This window comes from Pogoniulus pusillus, chromosome 4 (assembly GCF_015220805.1).
Source record: "Pogoniulus pusillus isolate bPogPus1 chromosome 4, bPogPus1.pri, whole genome shotgun sequence".
NCBI classification, from domain to species: domain Eukaryota; kingdom Metazoa; phylum Chordata; class Aves; order Piciformes; family Lybiidae; genus Pogoniulus; species Pogoniulus pusillus.
The window spans coordinates 23,336,314-23,351,293 of NC_087267.1; the positions used below are offsets into that span (position 1 = coordinate 23,336,314).

At 39.4% G+C, this 14,980-nt stretch overlaps 1 protein-coding gene across 2 annotated transcripts in view; it reads left to right on the forward strand.

Moving 5' to 3' along the window:
- LOC135174812 (ADP-ribosylation factor-like protein 8B) overlaps positions 1 to 11,595 on the forward strand; it is a 31,489-nt gene extending 19,894 nt beyond the window's left edge. Inside the window, exons 3-7 of one of the 2 annotated variants that reach the window (XM_064142365.1) lie at positions 2,770 to 2,843; positions 3,196 to 3,289; positions 5,344 to 5,411; positions 7,838 to 7,908; positions 11,211 to 11,398. In XM_064142365.1, the coding sequence (XP_063998435.1) occupies positions 2,770 to 2,843; positions 3,196 to 3,289; positions 5,344 to 5,411; positions 7,838 to 7,908; positions 11,211 to 11,260 (357 nt within the window). In that variant the 3' untranslated portion in view covers positions 11,261 to 11,398. Of the gene's footprint in view, positions 1 to 2,769; positions 2,844 to 3,195; positions 3,290 to 5,343; positions 5,412 to 7,837; positions 7,909 to 11,210 lie in introns of both variants that reach the window. The other variant, XM_064142366.1, reaches the window with a different exon arrangement.
- The last annotated feature ends 3,385 nt before the right edge of the window (positions 11,596 to 14,980 follow it).

The window sequence follows — 14,980 nt, forward strand, 5'->3', positions numbered from 1 at the left end:
TGGGTATAAGGTGCATGCCTTCAAGATTGAGCCTAAACAACTCCTTGAGACTTTAATGAGTTAATGGTACTGGGCATAAAGGAAACTATTTTTATGTCTGGGTTGTTCATTCTGCATACATTTTCTCATCCTTAAAATCAGCTAGTGGTCTAGGGATAAAATTCTTAAATATTGCCAAAAGGTTCTTCTTGAGGGATCTGACAAAAGTCATGGGAGCAATTTTGAAGTCCAGACTTTTTAAAAACATAAACCAAAATGTTTCTAGCTAGCTGTGTATTCTGCTGAGGTGGCCTCCTGCCTCTCGCAGCTCACACCTAGAGTGTACGTTTTACCTGTATATTAAATACTGTGATACAAAACCAGGTAATGCACAAACCATGCAAGGTGAGAAAACTTTTTAAAGACATCCTCTCTCCTTTCTGGGTGCCTCTTGTGTTCTCACAGTTCTGTCTGAGCTTTTGTTTACAGTCAAAATGGTTTGGGGCAGAGAGCTGTGATTTTGAATAAAGTAGTTCAATCTCTCATTGGCTATTCAATATAATAAAGAGTATTAGAAAGTTGCTAGTAGGACTGTGTTATAGGCAAAGGGGTGAGGTTTTTTAATTTAATGTATTTATTTTCTTTTCCTATTTCAGATAGTTGCAATAGTTATTGATGTAAAGTAGGCTCCCAAGTACTATTAAAACACCTAGTCTATCTTGTGTCCTTCATGTGGTACCTTAATGGATAACTGTATGCCTTATTAGGAAAACTGACTGGAAATTACTTATCTCTCCATTATTTCAAGGTGATTCCCTTAATGACAACAGTACCTGTTCTGCAGTGCAATTTAATGTGGTATAGCTATAGTATGTCATCAAACAAGGGCAAAATCGGTATTTCTGTCTTCTATTTCTTATTTTTTGATTATTCCAGACTACATCATCTTGTAGATTTTTTTTTTTCCTGGCTGCCAGGAATAATTGCTGTTCATCTCCACAAATCTAATCTTACTATTGGTCTTCCCCGTCCTCTTTCCCCTTGTTTCTTTTCTGATCTATCAAGAAGATAATTTGGTTTCTTTTCCCAGACACACATATGTGCAGCAGATGGTTACTGATAGTTTCAAGGTCCAGATGAGTTACTGGAATAATTAGCGTTGGTGTGAGGTTTGTTATCTAACTATAATAGTGAACTGCATACCCATCTCTTTTAAGCTTTTAAAATAAAAGGCTTACTTATTTTACTAAGACTCTTGAAACAGCACTTCAGATGTCTGTGCAGGTGATAACTGATACCAGTTCATGATCAGAAGTTTGCTCAAGTCTCTTCAATGTGAAAAATTCTTATAAAAGACATCAAAGGCAATCTACATGTAGGTGATACACTAAGTTTATGACAGGAGGACTAGTAAGATACCAATCAAGGAAATATTTTAAATGGTGGTGTGAACTGGGAAATATTTATTTCAAAAAATTGAAATAAAGTATTGAAAATTGTGGAGATAATTACTTATATGATTTATTGATTGTGAAATTAAAAATATAGATCACATTAGTTGAAAAAGTACTTAAGGATCCATTAAGTCTTGCTTTTCTGTGCAAGGCTTTGTAGTCACTGAAAATTTAGTATGTTTGGATTTAGAAAATACAAACAGGAAGACATCGCTTAAGAAAATTTTGCTTGTGTGTATGTGACATCCAAATTTAGTTTTTGCTGTAATGGATATGCCTCCTAGATCTAGTAAACAGTACCTATTGTTTTGCTGGCTGAACCTAATTAAAATAATAAATAATTAATACTTTTTGTTCTTGACACAGGAAGAATCCTTTTCACCACTATTTTAATTGGTGTGTGTCTCCTTTAATACAGTTGTCTTTGGATGTGGTTGCAACAGCTGCATCACTACACAGTCCTTCCCTGCATAATTTTGATCTTTTCCCTGGTATATTGATATTGGAAACATTTTTTGAAACAAAAATTATTGTTATCCACTCAAAATACTGTTTTTTTGCAAGCAAAGCAGAATAAGTATCTTCTGTACAGAAAAATTATGTGCTGGTCTTTTAACAATAAGGAGTTCAGTGAGATGGCCAGACAGTAGTAGCATGTGTACATATTTGCAGTATTTGAGCTTAATAAAATCCCAATCAGAATTTGAGTTCTCTTTCCTTAAGATTTACTGATTAATCACTTCAGGGCCTACCCTACACCACTGTTTTCTTTCTGGTTCTGATCAGTTAATCCATGTGTCTTTTAAAGCACATTTGATAAGTTAGAGAGCTATGAAAGTGTGGGAGCTCCTAAGAGTGTATTGTCCTTGAATATATTGAGTCTGTGGACTCAGTCTGCTCTCTGACCAGCTCATTATTTACTTAATATCTGTCTTTATCTTGTTGAAGGTCTGATACATTTTTAACTGATGTTTCCCTAGCTTTGCCAGTAATACAACTTCATGGCTGTTTTCATACAATTATGCTAATATTCCTTGAATTTATAATTTCAGAATTCACTTTGGTATATGAATAAGACATTCCTTGCACTTAACTGTAAAGAATTAAGTTTTCCAGATGCACATTTGGAACTGCTGTAGTTCCTCTGTGAATGTGCCTCCATTGACTGGAAGGACCTGAGAAGTCCAGTCTTTTGAGGAAGGTCACTTAAAAAAAAATACTTACACTTAGGCATTGTCAATAGAACCTGTATGTGCCATGTAAGAGTCCTTCCATTCTGTAAGTACTGTGTAGTTCAAAAATGTTTTGGGGTTGGGGGGGTTCTTACCCTTTCCAGGTATGGGACATTGGAGGGCAGCCAAGGTTTCGAAGCATGTGGGAGCGTTATTGCAGAGGAGTCAATGCAGTTGTGTAAGTTTTCTCGTGTATGCCCATATAAAATGTATTTTTAAATATATAACTAATACAGATACACTTTTGTCTGACTCACCTCCATCACATAAAACCCAATATGATAAAAGCACTGTGTTTTATACATCCAGCAACAAAGCAATGTAAGCAATTACACATTCCAGGCCACTTTTCCCCTCCTACAGCCTGTTTTTAATTCTGATCTTCCCAGATTGATAAATGCAGGATTTACACAATTCGGGACTTGTTCTAATGTTGCCAACGTAAATGTATTTGTCATATTTCATATTTTTTAATGCAACTTTCTTCAAGTAATGGGCAGTACTATAAATAACTTATCTTCCCATTGCAGTTACATGGTAGATGCAGCAGACTTGGAAAAAGTAGAAGCTTCAAAGAATGAGCTACACAGTTTGATAGATAAGCCACAACTGCATGGAATTCCAGTAAGTAATTTTTTTGTTATTCTTACCTGAATGGAGACACTGTAGCCAACTTCCTTGTGAATTGGTTCTGTTTGGACTCTTGAAAATACTAGCTTAAATATGGTTCATCCTTGATATGTGGAGCACTTTTACAGAAATTATTGTGACCTTTTTTCAGAGGACTCAGCATCTTATCAGTGCTTCAGTGTGTTTGCATGCTGTTTAGTCTGAAAGTCAGAATAGATTTGGAAAAAATTCATTTTCACATATGGCATTCTCAGACAGTAATTACTTCCAGTCAGTCTCCTTGTTGGATAGATTTGAACCAGTGACCCAGATATGTTTCTTGCAGTATCTTAAGGCATGCAGGATTTGTCTTTCTGAACACTGGCAGACACCAGCACTGAATAGTGTCTTGGGTGATATATAGTTTGGACGCCTAGCTGTTTAGTTAATGTCAACGTGAAGAAGCAGGGGAGCAAAACTAGAAGAGAATCATGTTTGAGTGTTGAGGATACAGCCTTTACTTCAGGGGCCCTACTTCTGTTTAACATTGTCTGCTCCTGTTGATTGAATGTGTATTAGTTGTTTAAGTGTGCCCGGTTCATGTTCTCCTCCAGGTTTGGTTGCATGCAAAAGGAATCACAGAATCAACAGAATATCAGGGTCTGAAAGTGACCTCAAAAGATCATCTAGTCCAACCTCCCTGCCAGAGCAGGATCACCTATACCAGATCACACATGAATGCGTCCAGGTGGATTTTCAGTATCTCCAGAGAGGGAGACTCCACAACCCCTCTGGGCAGCCTGTTCCAGTGTTCTGTCACCCTCACAGTGAAAAAAAGCTTCCTCATGTTTAAATGAAACTTCCTATGCTTCAGCTTCCACCCATTGCCCCTTGTCCTGTTGTTGGGCATCACCAAGAAGAACCTGGCTCCATCCTCCTGGCACTCACCCTTTACATATTTATGAACATTGATGAGGTTACCCCTCAGTCTCCACTTGATACAACACAAGACTATCCCATAATGCCATCTGGAATGGAGAGATTCAGTTCCAGAGGAGACTTCTGATACTGATACAACCCGAAATAATTGGAGTCAATTTTCAGAGGGTGTGTCTCCCACATTTTACAGTGGCTGGAAAGATGGATTTCCATGATGCTCCCACGGTCATTTCTCTGTTTGAGTATGTTCATTGTTTCACTCTAAATATTTTGCCTCAAAATCCAAAATAATGGGAGCATGTGTTGGAAATTAAGAATCGGTTATGAATTATGAATATTAATCAAAGTATGAAGATTATTTTTTATTAATAATATTTAACATTTGGAAAACATTCCCTGAGATTCTTTGGTTTTTCGGTCAACAGGAGGTAGTTGCACAAAGGGTGTATATAAACACAGAATGAAACAGTTGAAACAATCAGAACTTGGAAAATAGGAATGCAAAAACAGGAAAATTCTAACTGCTTATGGAGTCTCAGCATTAACTTCAGTGTATCTACTCATGATGCTTTGGTCCTTGAATAAGTTTCCTATACAAAGATGCTTCCAAAACTCAGGATAATGATCTTGGGGTAAAATACAAAATACTCCAGGCAGAGGGAAGGAGAGAAGAACTGAGTTGCTGCTGCCAAGTTAGTGCAAGCTGCAAACACATGGCTGCTGTGATTCCCAGTTAATGAGCCGCAAATGAGGTGCTGGTGGAGGGTCGGTGCAGAAAGGCAGTTTCTAAATCACCCCCATTAAAAACATAGTTTTGGAAATTAAGGTGGCCAATAGGGATTGTTCGCTGTTCTGGCCAATTAATTTAAATCTCATGCCTCGTGTGACCACGCAGGCACACTGAGGTGCAGCACAAGACACCTGACACATGGTGCTAAGCCCCTAGCCCTCAAGGCTTTGCTGGGGCCAAACCCTCCATTGTTTGCTCATCTACTCCCGGACCTGCAACAGGAGGTGAGCAAGGGTTAAAGTGGCTTGGCAGGATTTATGCCCTGCCAGGACAAAGCAAGTGGTTAAAGATAAAAATAAATGCTCCTGGATTTAACAAAAACCTGAATTATTTTTTTTAGGTGTTAGTCCTTGGAAATAAAAGAGATCTCCCAGGTGCACTGGATGAAAAGCAGCTAATTGAGAAATTGTAAGTAGCTAGTCTGTGAAAAGCTGAAACTTTGTGAAACTCAAGATGTTAAGAGAAAATAATTTGGTAGTCTGTGACAATAAACATTTGTAAAGAGTTTCCATTTTACATTCTTAGATACTCTAATTTGAACTCTGTTGGCAGTTCAAATTGCAATCTATGCTTCTTTTGATACAGCCCAGGATGCAGTTTGTCTTCTGGGTTGCAAGTGTGCACTGTTGGTTCATGTCCAGCTTCTTGTCCACTAGTGCCGTGGTCCTTTTCTGCAATCTCATCATCCCCCAGCCTGCATTGCTATCAAGGGTTGCCCTGACCTAGATGCAGGACCTTGCACTTTACCTCATCGAACCTTATAAGATTCTCCTTAGCCCACCACTTCTTTTGCTAGATCATGGTCAATTTGGTGTGCACCAGGGCCCCCACATCCGTTTTTGAAGTTTCTTTTCTAAACAGTCTGCCACTGGCACATGTTGGCACCTGGGGTTGTTCCTTGTGGTGAGGTGCATGACTTTCCAGTCAGCTCATTTCTTCAGCCTGTGGAGGCCTCTCTAGATGGCAGCACAGCCCTCTGATCTATCAGCCACTTGTACCAGTTTTATGTGATCTGCTAACTTACTGAGGGTACCACTCTGCCCCATCATCCAGATCATCAATGAAGATGTGGAACAGAATTGGACACTGTATTTATTTAATCCTGGGGTACACTTGTAGTTACTGCCTCCAACTAGGTTCGTGCCACTGACTGCTACTCTCTGGGACTGACTGTTCGACCAGTTTTCAGTTCGTATTAGCATCAGTTCATCCAGACCATATTTACTCAGCTTGCTTGCAAGGATATTACGGGATACAGCATCTGAAGTGTTTATGAACTCAGGGTACACACTGTGCACTCTTTTTTCTTCATCTACCAAGCTGTAGTTTTCATTGTTGAAGATCATCAAGTTAGTCAAGCATGATTTCACTTTTATGACTCCACGCTGACTGCTCCTGATCATCTTCTTGTCTATCATATGCCTAAAAATGTTTTTCAGGATTATTTTGTCCATCACCTTCCTAGGGATCAAGGTGAGGCTGACTGTTCTATAGTTCCCTGGGTCCTCCTATCTGCATTTTTTTTTTTAAGACAAGGGTGGCATTTACTTTCCTTCTTTCTTCAGGCACCTGTCCCAGTTGCCATGACTGTTCAAGGGTTATTGGTCTCACAATGGTGCTAGCCAGCTGCGTCATCAGGTGATTTCTTCATTAGGGCCTATGGATTGCTTTATGTCCCGTTTGCTTATGACTTTTGCCTTGGTCTCTGGGTCTCAGAATTCCTGAAGGCAAATCTTCCTTGCAAAGGTGGCATTTAGTACTTCTCACTTTTCCAAGTCCCACAGGACCAGGTCTCTTCTGTCTCTGACTGATAGGCCTACATTTTCTCTAGTCTTCCATTTGTCACTTGGGTATTTATAGAAGCCCTCCTTCTTGCCTTTGACATCTCTCTTGAGATACAGTTTCTTTTGCCTTTGTCTGTCCTGTGTTTCTGCATGCTTGGATAGTGTTTCTGTATTCTTCCCAGTTTACCTGTTCCAATTATACCTTCTGTATGCTTTCTTTTTTGTATCTGGATTTTGCCAGGAGTTAGTTCTTCGTCCACTTATTCCTCCTGATTTTTTTTTCTGGACTTCTTAGGATGAGGCTGCTCAATCCTTGAATATTAACTAGCTTTCTTGGGTTCTTCTGACTACATGGCCTTATCCCAGGGACTCTTCCAAACTGATCCCTGCAGATGGCCAGTTCTGAAGTCCAGGGAGGTCACTATTTAGTTCTCTTCTTGATTAGAATCTCTTGTGTGATCTCAAGAATCTTTCCTTCTCAGTGACTCCACTCCCCATCTGTTCCAGGAACTAAGTCTGTTTCCTGCATGCCTGTGTCACATATGCAAGGATAAATAGATAAGAAAATCACAAAGTGCTCAGAACTGGGACATTCCTTGAAAGAAACAGAAATTAGTTAAGAATCTGTTTCTTCTTAAATGTTGAGGCATTCTTTTAAGTAGGAGTCAGATTTGATGTATTGAAGCATCATATAATAAATATCCTGAAGATAAATGGTGCAATTATTTGAGTACCATTACTTGGTAACAACAGTTAATAGAGATTAGAACTCTGAATTCTAAGTGAAAAGAGTAAAAGGTAAATGCTAAGACATGGTAGTGTTATTTGACTACCACTTCAAAATACTATTTTCAACTCATGAATTTTTCTGGTTTTATTACTCAGTATTACACTGATGTAATGAGAAGCTTGAACAATGTTTTAATCCTTATAGTTTTAGAAATATGTGTGTCCAGAAGCACATTAAAAAAAATTAATATCTCATGATAGAATTGAACACACTGAGTGAAAAGCAGAACACTACTTATTTTACTGTTTTTGATTCTGTAGAAACCTCTCAGCGATTCAAGACAGAGAAATATGTTGCTATTCTATTTCCTGTAAAGAGAAGGATAACATTGGTAAGCTGTTTCTTCTTACAGCATCATTGGTATATACTTTGTACTTTGGATCAGAGGTTAAAAATGTTAATGATATTTGGATATCTAACTCCAATGCATAACTGATTTTTTTAATTGACTTTGGAAGTTCTTTTTGCAAATATTGCATTTTTTTGTTATAATGTAGCATTTTATTTAATATAAAAGTCACCCATAGAATTGTTTAGTTCCATGAAAAGCTAAGAAATTAATTAATACGGGCCTTGGACAAGCATTTAAAGCCAGGCTGACTGAATGCCTCACAAAAGCTGTGTTATTTTTGAAAAATTAATAGTTAGATATGAAGGCCTTCCATTTGTTGGGTGATATTTAAAAAATTTGGTGGTTTACTTCGTACCTACATGATTTTACTTTGAAATCAGGCCTTACATGCATGTGGCTGTATGGTGATGTTCCTCAAGCTGAGGGACTACTGCTTTTGTCCTGGGATACAAAAAGTGTATCCTGAAGTATGTGAGGACCTATAAAAGCCCTGTGAAGGTGTCTTCCATCTGCCTTTGCCTTTTGCCCTTTCCTCTTTCTTTCCCTCCCTTTCTTTCACTTTCTTTTCCGTTTTTCCTCTTGTGTTCTCCCTTTCCCTCTGAGAAAAGAAAGGAGTGAAGCACAGGCTGAGCCAGTGTGCTAGTTAGAATGTTTTGATGAGAAGAACTAGATCATAGGGTGTGAAAGGAAAACATTGGTGATGTCTACGTCCCTCAGAGGCTTGCTGAACAAGAAATGAAAACATTAGATAATACTCTTGCCATTTTTTTTTCTCGCACTCTGGCTTGGGCTGCTGACTGAGCTGCATCTCTCTAACACACCCTCCACTCACCTTTGCTTCTTAACCTCTTGGCCGAACCTCTATTCTTCCTTGAGACTGGGGTAAGGTTGAGAGGGGCAGGGGGAAGGTGCAGGGGTGGTTGAGAGCCCCTCCTGGGGACTCAGGTTTCTGGGAGGGGAGTTGTGTTTCTGTATTACCTTTTACCTTGTATATTTCTGTATATAACTGTATATACTGTAAATATCTGCTTGTATATTGTGCTAGCTGTACATATAAGCTTCATTCATATTTCCAGAGCCGTCTGAGCCTAGTCTGGGTGATTTCTAAAGTGAGGTGGGGGGCGGGGAACACCCAAACCATCACAGCCAGCAACAGCAGGTAGCTAGGGCTCTGCTGCCTCTGTACCATAGTTTTTTCTGGCATGCTGAGTTGCTAAGACACGTAGCTCTGCATGGGATGGCTACAACCTGGGCAGGTATTTGTAGCTGCTTCTTGAGGAAGACAGACTTGTTAGAAGAACTGGGCAGCTCTGTAGGTTTGGCTGAACAAGAAACAGTGGGAGGAAAGCTAGTTGCTTCCAGCTGTGGGGGAAATTTCAATCTTAGGGAGAGAGGACCGGGTAGTAGAGATCATGGGGAAATTATGCCATGACATCTGATTTTTCAGGAGTCTGGGGAAGATGCCAGCTATGTGCAGGGACATATTCAGCAGTGAGGGCTTCTCTCAGAAACAGCATACTCATTCTGGGTGTATTGCTTCGAAGGAGGCCAGACCCTAGCTTTGCTGCAGCTGGAGGTACCACTGTTACCTCCAAATGAGGGAAATGCACAGGTCATGCTGTTACACTGGGGAAGCTTAGACTTTCAGATATAAGGGGTGGGGTAGGGAAGACGAGACGGGTAAAGGGCAGCGAAGATATTAAGGTTTTCAAAATTCAGTGCTTAATCCTTATCAAATTGGTGTCAGGGCTGCAGTGGAGGATCTCAAAAGTGATATTGTGACTTGTGACTAGAAACTGGTAAAACCAGTTTAATTTCTGAAATGATTCTAGGGAAAATGGAATTTGATCCTGGTTCATTTTAGGGATGGCCTGGTGGAGAAAAGCATGCAAAAAAGCATGCTAAAATTTGCAAATGGGAAAATAAGGAAAAGAATGATCATTAATGCAGAACAGCATAGATTACTTTTGCAAGTCCTGTGAGTACTGATGAAAGACTCAAATTCTAACTGAGAAAAAGTTAAGCATTTCCAGTATAATGTTTTGCCTAGAAAAACTGACATATTTCCTAAATATTTACCCAAATAAATGACAAATGGGAGCAGACTTCATATATCATATGTGTTTGGACCTGTGTGAGTGTTACTGGAGCACTGTGTGCTGTGTTTTGAGGGAGACCTTGAGAAACAGAATAGGTTGGACAAGAACCCACAGAGATAATAGGGCTGGAAAATAAGAGGAAGAACTATAAAGAAAAGACTTGTTAGATTAGCAGTTGGACTCCATGATCTTAAAGATCTTTTTCAACCTAAACGACTCTGTGATATTTAGCTTATTAAAGTGATGAAGGTTCTGTGCTGTTAAGAAGATTGAGAGCTGTGATCTTCCTCTGCATTTTTAATTGATGTCAGTGCAGCTGAGTGAGATGATCGTAATTTTTCAGTGCAAGCCACAGTATAACTGGTCTTTATCAGGAGGCAGAGGTGTAAGGCTGATATTTTCTGTGTCCTGAGAGGAGGTGGAAGATAAGTAAATAGTTACTAGCTTTGGTTTAGATGCTGCAGGATGCTTTTGTCTGCATCTTAGTGCCTGAGCTGGTCGGCTAGGGTATTAATAGAATGGTGTCTTGAAATTGGGACAGATAAAGCAACAAATGTAAATTTGAGGGCTAGAGGTTTTGCAGACCCCTGACATCTCTCCTGCTTCCCTGACAGATGTTATTGCCTTGAAGCAAAACCATCTCATCTACTCATAAATCAGTTTGTGAACTGCACATTTCAGATGAATCTATTAGATTGCATCAGGAGTACTAATTTCAGCTATGAAATTTTAGTCTAGTGTTGCATGTCTTTCAGAAGCCTTGGACTCCTACCACCCAGCTAAATGACTCCTTAATGGTTTGTGAGATATTTGCCCCTTTCTTTTCTTCTGGCTGTGTGTTTCTGCCTTTATTCTCACACCATGTATCATTCCAGTCTGAGTTTTACAGTTTATTTCATGGTCATCTTAAACCTTTGCTTTTTCAACAGTTCTTCATCTCTTAGAGAATTTGATGTCAGTCATCATACTTCAGGAATACAAAATGCACATGATTTAAAAGTAATTTAAATTTAAAAGAAAATATCCCACTTGGAGCCTTAAGCACTGAATGTTTAATTGTGGTTTCTGGATTGGTGTTTTGAAGGGAATCTTTTTTAATTTGTATTAACCTGGTGTTGTATTGTCCTTTTACCACCTGCAAGCAGCCTGTTGAGTTTTTCACTGTTTCGTCTATTCTGGCAGACATAACATTACAGTGGCTTATTCAGCACACCAAATCAAGACACTGTTGAAGGAAACTTTTCCCAATCACTTTGAACTCCTGTCAGCTCTACACAAGTGTGAAAAGATAAAAGACTGCAAGTGCATACTACCAGGACTCGCTTTGATTGTGTTTGTTAATCGAAATAAAACTGAATTACAGCTTGTTTCTTTATCTTGATTCTTTAAAAAAAAAAATTCATATACTTCTCTGCCTAAGTGAACTTCCTCAGCACCTTAATACAAGACTGATGGAAGTCAATACTTTCTGGAGCTGAAATGTTTTGAGTTTATGCATGTGAATTGTTAAATACTTAGTAATCTTTTTCTAATTTGAAACTGAATAAACTGCACAGTTGGAAAATAATGTGACTGGGTTTTTTTGAACAAATTGTATAATTACTCATAGAAAATGTTTTCTCTGCAAGCACCTCTAGTTAACTATCAATAATCAATTAAAACCATAATTAAGAGCATCTTTCATTTTAACAAAATGCTGTTCATCAGAACGCTTTCAAATGCTGTGGTTGGTGAAAATTTACTTCTGAAGACATGTATCTGTAATTACCTGCTTTTCCAGTCACTAGTTTACTTGATTTGTATGACTATTCTTTGGGAATTTAAACCCAGAAACAAATATTAGGCAATTAGGTCCTTCTCTACTTGGAGAGGAAATTAATGGATTTTTCTAAACATTTTTATTATTCATGAAATAATTTTCACTTCTGGATCACTCTACTCATGAAGCTTGCAGAATTTTTGAGTGTGCAGTATAATGTGTCTGGGCTCTGAAGGGGGGTTAGTTGTTCTGAAACAGATTAAAGGAACAATTAACTTTTAAAATGTTGATGTTTTATTAAAATCTTACAGATACTTTCTTCTGCTTATTTTAGAGGAACTCTGATGGGAATTCTGTGAGTTTGGAGAATCTATTAAATATGGAAAGTTTGTGTCAATAAATAGTAGATAGACTTGATGATCTGTGAGGTCTCTTCCAACCCTGATGATACTGTGATACTGTGTGACTTGAAACTTATGCAGGATAGGTGCTCAGTGGCCAAGTGTTTCAAGGACTCTGAAACACTTATAGGAGGGAGGAGTTCTGAGCTACTGGTCTAAAGCTGTGGTAAATTAACAGATTGATGTAAAATACAAGTATTTTATACAGTACATGCAGTTACATATGTGAATTATAAAAATAGCAACGATTTTGGTCAAGTCTGCTTGAGGATGCATTTCACCTAGTGGCTTTGATAAACTGCTTAAAACATGCTGTACAGACTTGATAAAATCTTTCTCAAGTGTCACAGGAATGCTGCTACAAGCATGTAGTTCATAAGCACTTGTTTATAAATGTTTGCATTTATGTATTGCAGAAATCTGTCCCAAGGTGCTGTTTTTCTGTGGTTACATGTAACTAATTTGACTATGTGTTAAGTGCTGAGTGCTCTGTAAGTAATGGATGTTCCTGGAAATGAGATGATGAAAATGGCCTTCCAAAATCTGACATGTAATCTGCCTAGTGACATTTTTATACTGAAACCCGAGCATTAGATGGCTTTTTGTTGGACGTTTGAAGTAGGAGAGACATTGTAAAGGCTGTAATTGCAGTCATTATGCATGCAACACAAGAAAAGAGCCATTACTGTAGCAGTGGTCTCAATATCATTCCTGTAGTTGTGCTTCCTCATGGTAGTGTCTCATCCTTCCAACCTACTATCTTGGCATGCCAGGTCATGCTTCTGTCATATGAATTCCATATCAGAGCTTACTTCATCACTCCTTTATGTGGATCTCTCTTGTTCCTTTGCTGCAGGTGTCTTTTGAGGGTGAACGCAACCAGCCTGTTTCCTAAGAAACTTCTCCCCCAGCACTGGGGAAAGAAATGGTGCCAGCTCCTGTCCTTCCCTGCTTTGCTCAGTGTAATACTTGAGAGATGGACAAAGAAGTTAACTTCCTATATGTGGTATACACATTACCCATTGCCAACATAAGCTAAGACAACCTGTAGAGTGAGGAGACAGGATTCCAGGCTGGACGAATGACTCTCTGTGGATAAGAGATGAGAATGAGCAATTCTGTTATGAAAATTATCCCATTATACAGCATATGCTTTTCTTTTTCCGTCATCTTCTCTCCTCCTGTGTGACCTTGTATCTGAACCTAAGGCAAATCCAAGCAGCCACTGGTCTCAGTGTTCCCATCTGAAACAGCCTGTCTCTTTTTCAAGAACTTGCCTTCAAGTAATTTTTCAAAATGGGCTTAGCTCAAGATGAGTGTTTACTGTCACACTCAATAACTTTGTGGGGAAGATGAATTGTAGTTGAAGGACAGCTCTGACCTCCTGTTTCTGACTTCGCATATGTCCATAAAGCCTTACAAGAGGTCTAGACCACTGGAGACAGTATTTCAACATTATTTCTCTGCAGAGAAATAATGCAGGGAGTGTCAGTGTCCCCTTGCTCAGAGAGATGTATTTAATGCGATGCCTTGCATGAATCCGCATTAGCTGTGTTTCAGAAGCAAGAAGGGTGCTTATCAGAACTCCTGAGAAACTGACTGCAGGTGTTACGGAGGGGGATTCTCAGTACCTACGCCTATTTTGGCGGAGGAGAGAAATTAGTTGGGGCAAGATAATTTTATATAAAAATACATATTTATTAATCTCAATATTCTGAACTCTCACCACCCCCAACCACTGTATATTAATATTCAATACACGGTTATGAAAGCAATCTAGGATAAAATATGTACAGAAACTGGTTAATTAACTAGCAAATATTCAAACGATAAACAGAGAGAGGAGTTTTCCCCGTGGCTTAATGCCGTTTGGGGTCTATGTGCTATTTGCCCAACAGACTGGGCTGAAATTGATTCTGCTCTATGGCAGAGGCAACTTATATTACAGAGATATTAAAGCATTTACTCACAACTCTTATTAATCGTTGATCACCCTCTGGGCTACATCACAGCCTGTCCAGACTTCAAGGGATCTCTACCCGTGGACTTGTAGGCTGGAATCTTCCCGGCTTGAAGAGAAAGGATAAATCTTCCCAGCTTCTGGGGAAACAGTGTTTCTGACCTCTTTCTCCTGGCAAAGAGGCGATCTCTGCCTTTGGTGCTGCTGGCTTCTTCTGGATGCTTCTGTCCAGGAATTCTCAGCTGGCAGGATCTCAGGTACAGGAGAAGAATATCATGCTGTCTCTGGCATGGTTCTTCACGGCTAGCAGGCCGTGTGTGTGTGCAGACAATCCGGAATCTGCTTCCTGGTTATCTCAGTGGCAACGGCTCTTACCAGGCAATGATAGGAAGCAGGCATGCAGGATCTGCGTGGCTGCTGAGAGTCTGAGCTCTGTAGGTAAAGACAATACAGGATCTGGTCCTGATAACACGATGGCGTACAGATGTGCACAGCTGGCTTAGGAGACTATAGGCTCCTCATATATATATATAAGCAGGCATAAATGAGCTCTGCAAGAAAGGTACGCAGGCAGGTGAGCTGCGAATAGGTCAAAGTATGAGGTCTGGGCCTCTGAGTATCAGAGCTATGCAATGGAGTCCGAGCATGGGGGTCTGAGCGACTGAGCGCTGCAAGTGAGGGTCAGAGCTGTGCAAGCGAGTCTGAGCACTTTGTTTACCTGTGCACCCCTATTTATTGAATGTGGGCCGACATTAATGGGCCCTTTGGCCACTAGAATGACCAATCAGGTTGGCAGTTAGCCAAACCTTACCGTAATAGGCAAAAGCTACTT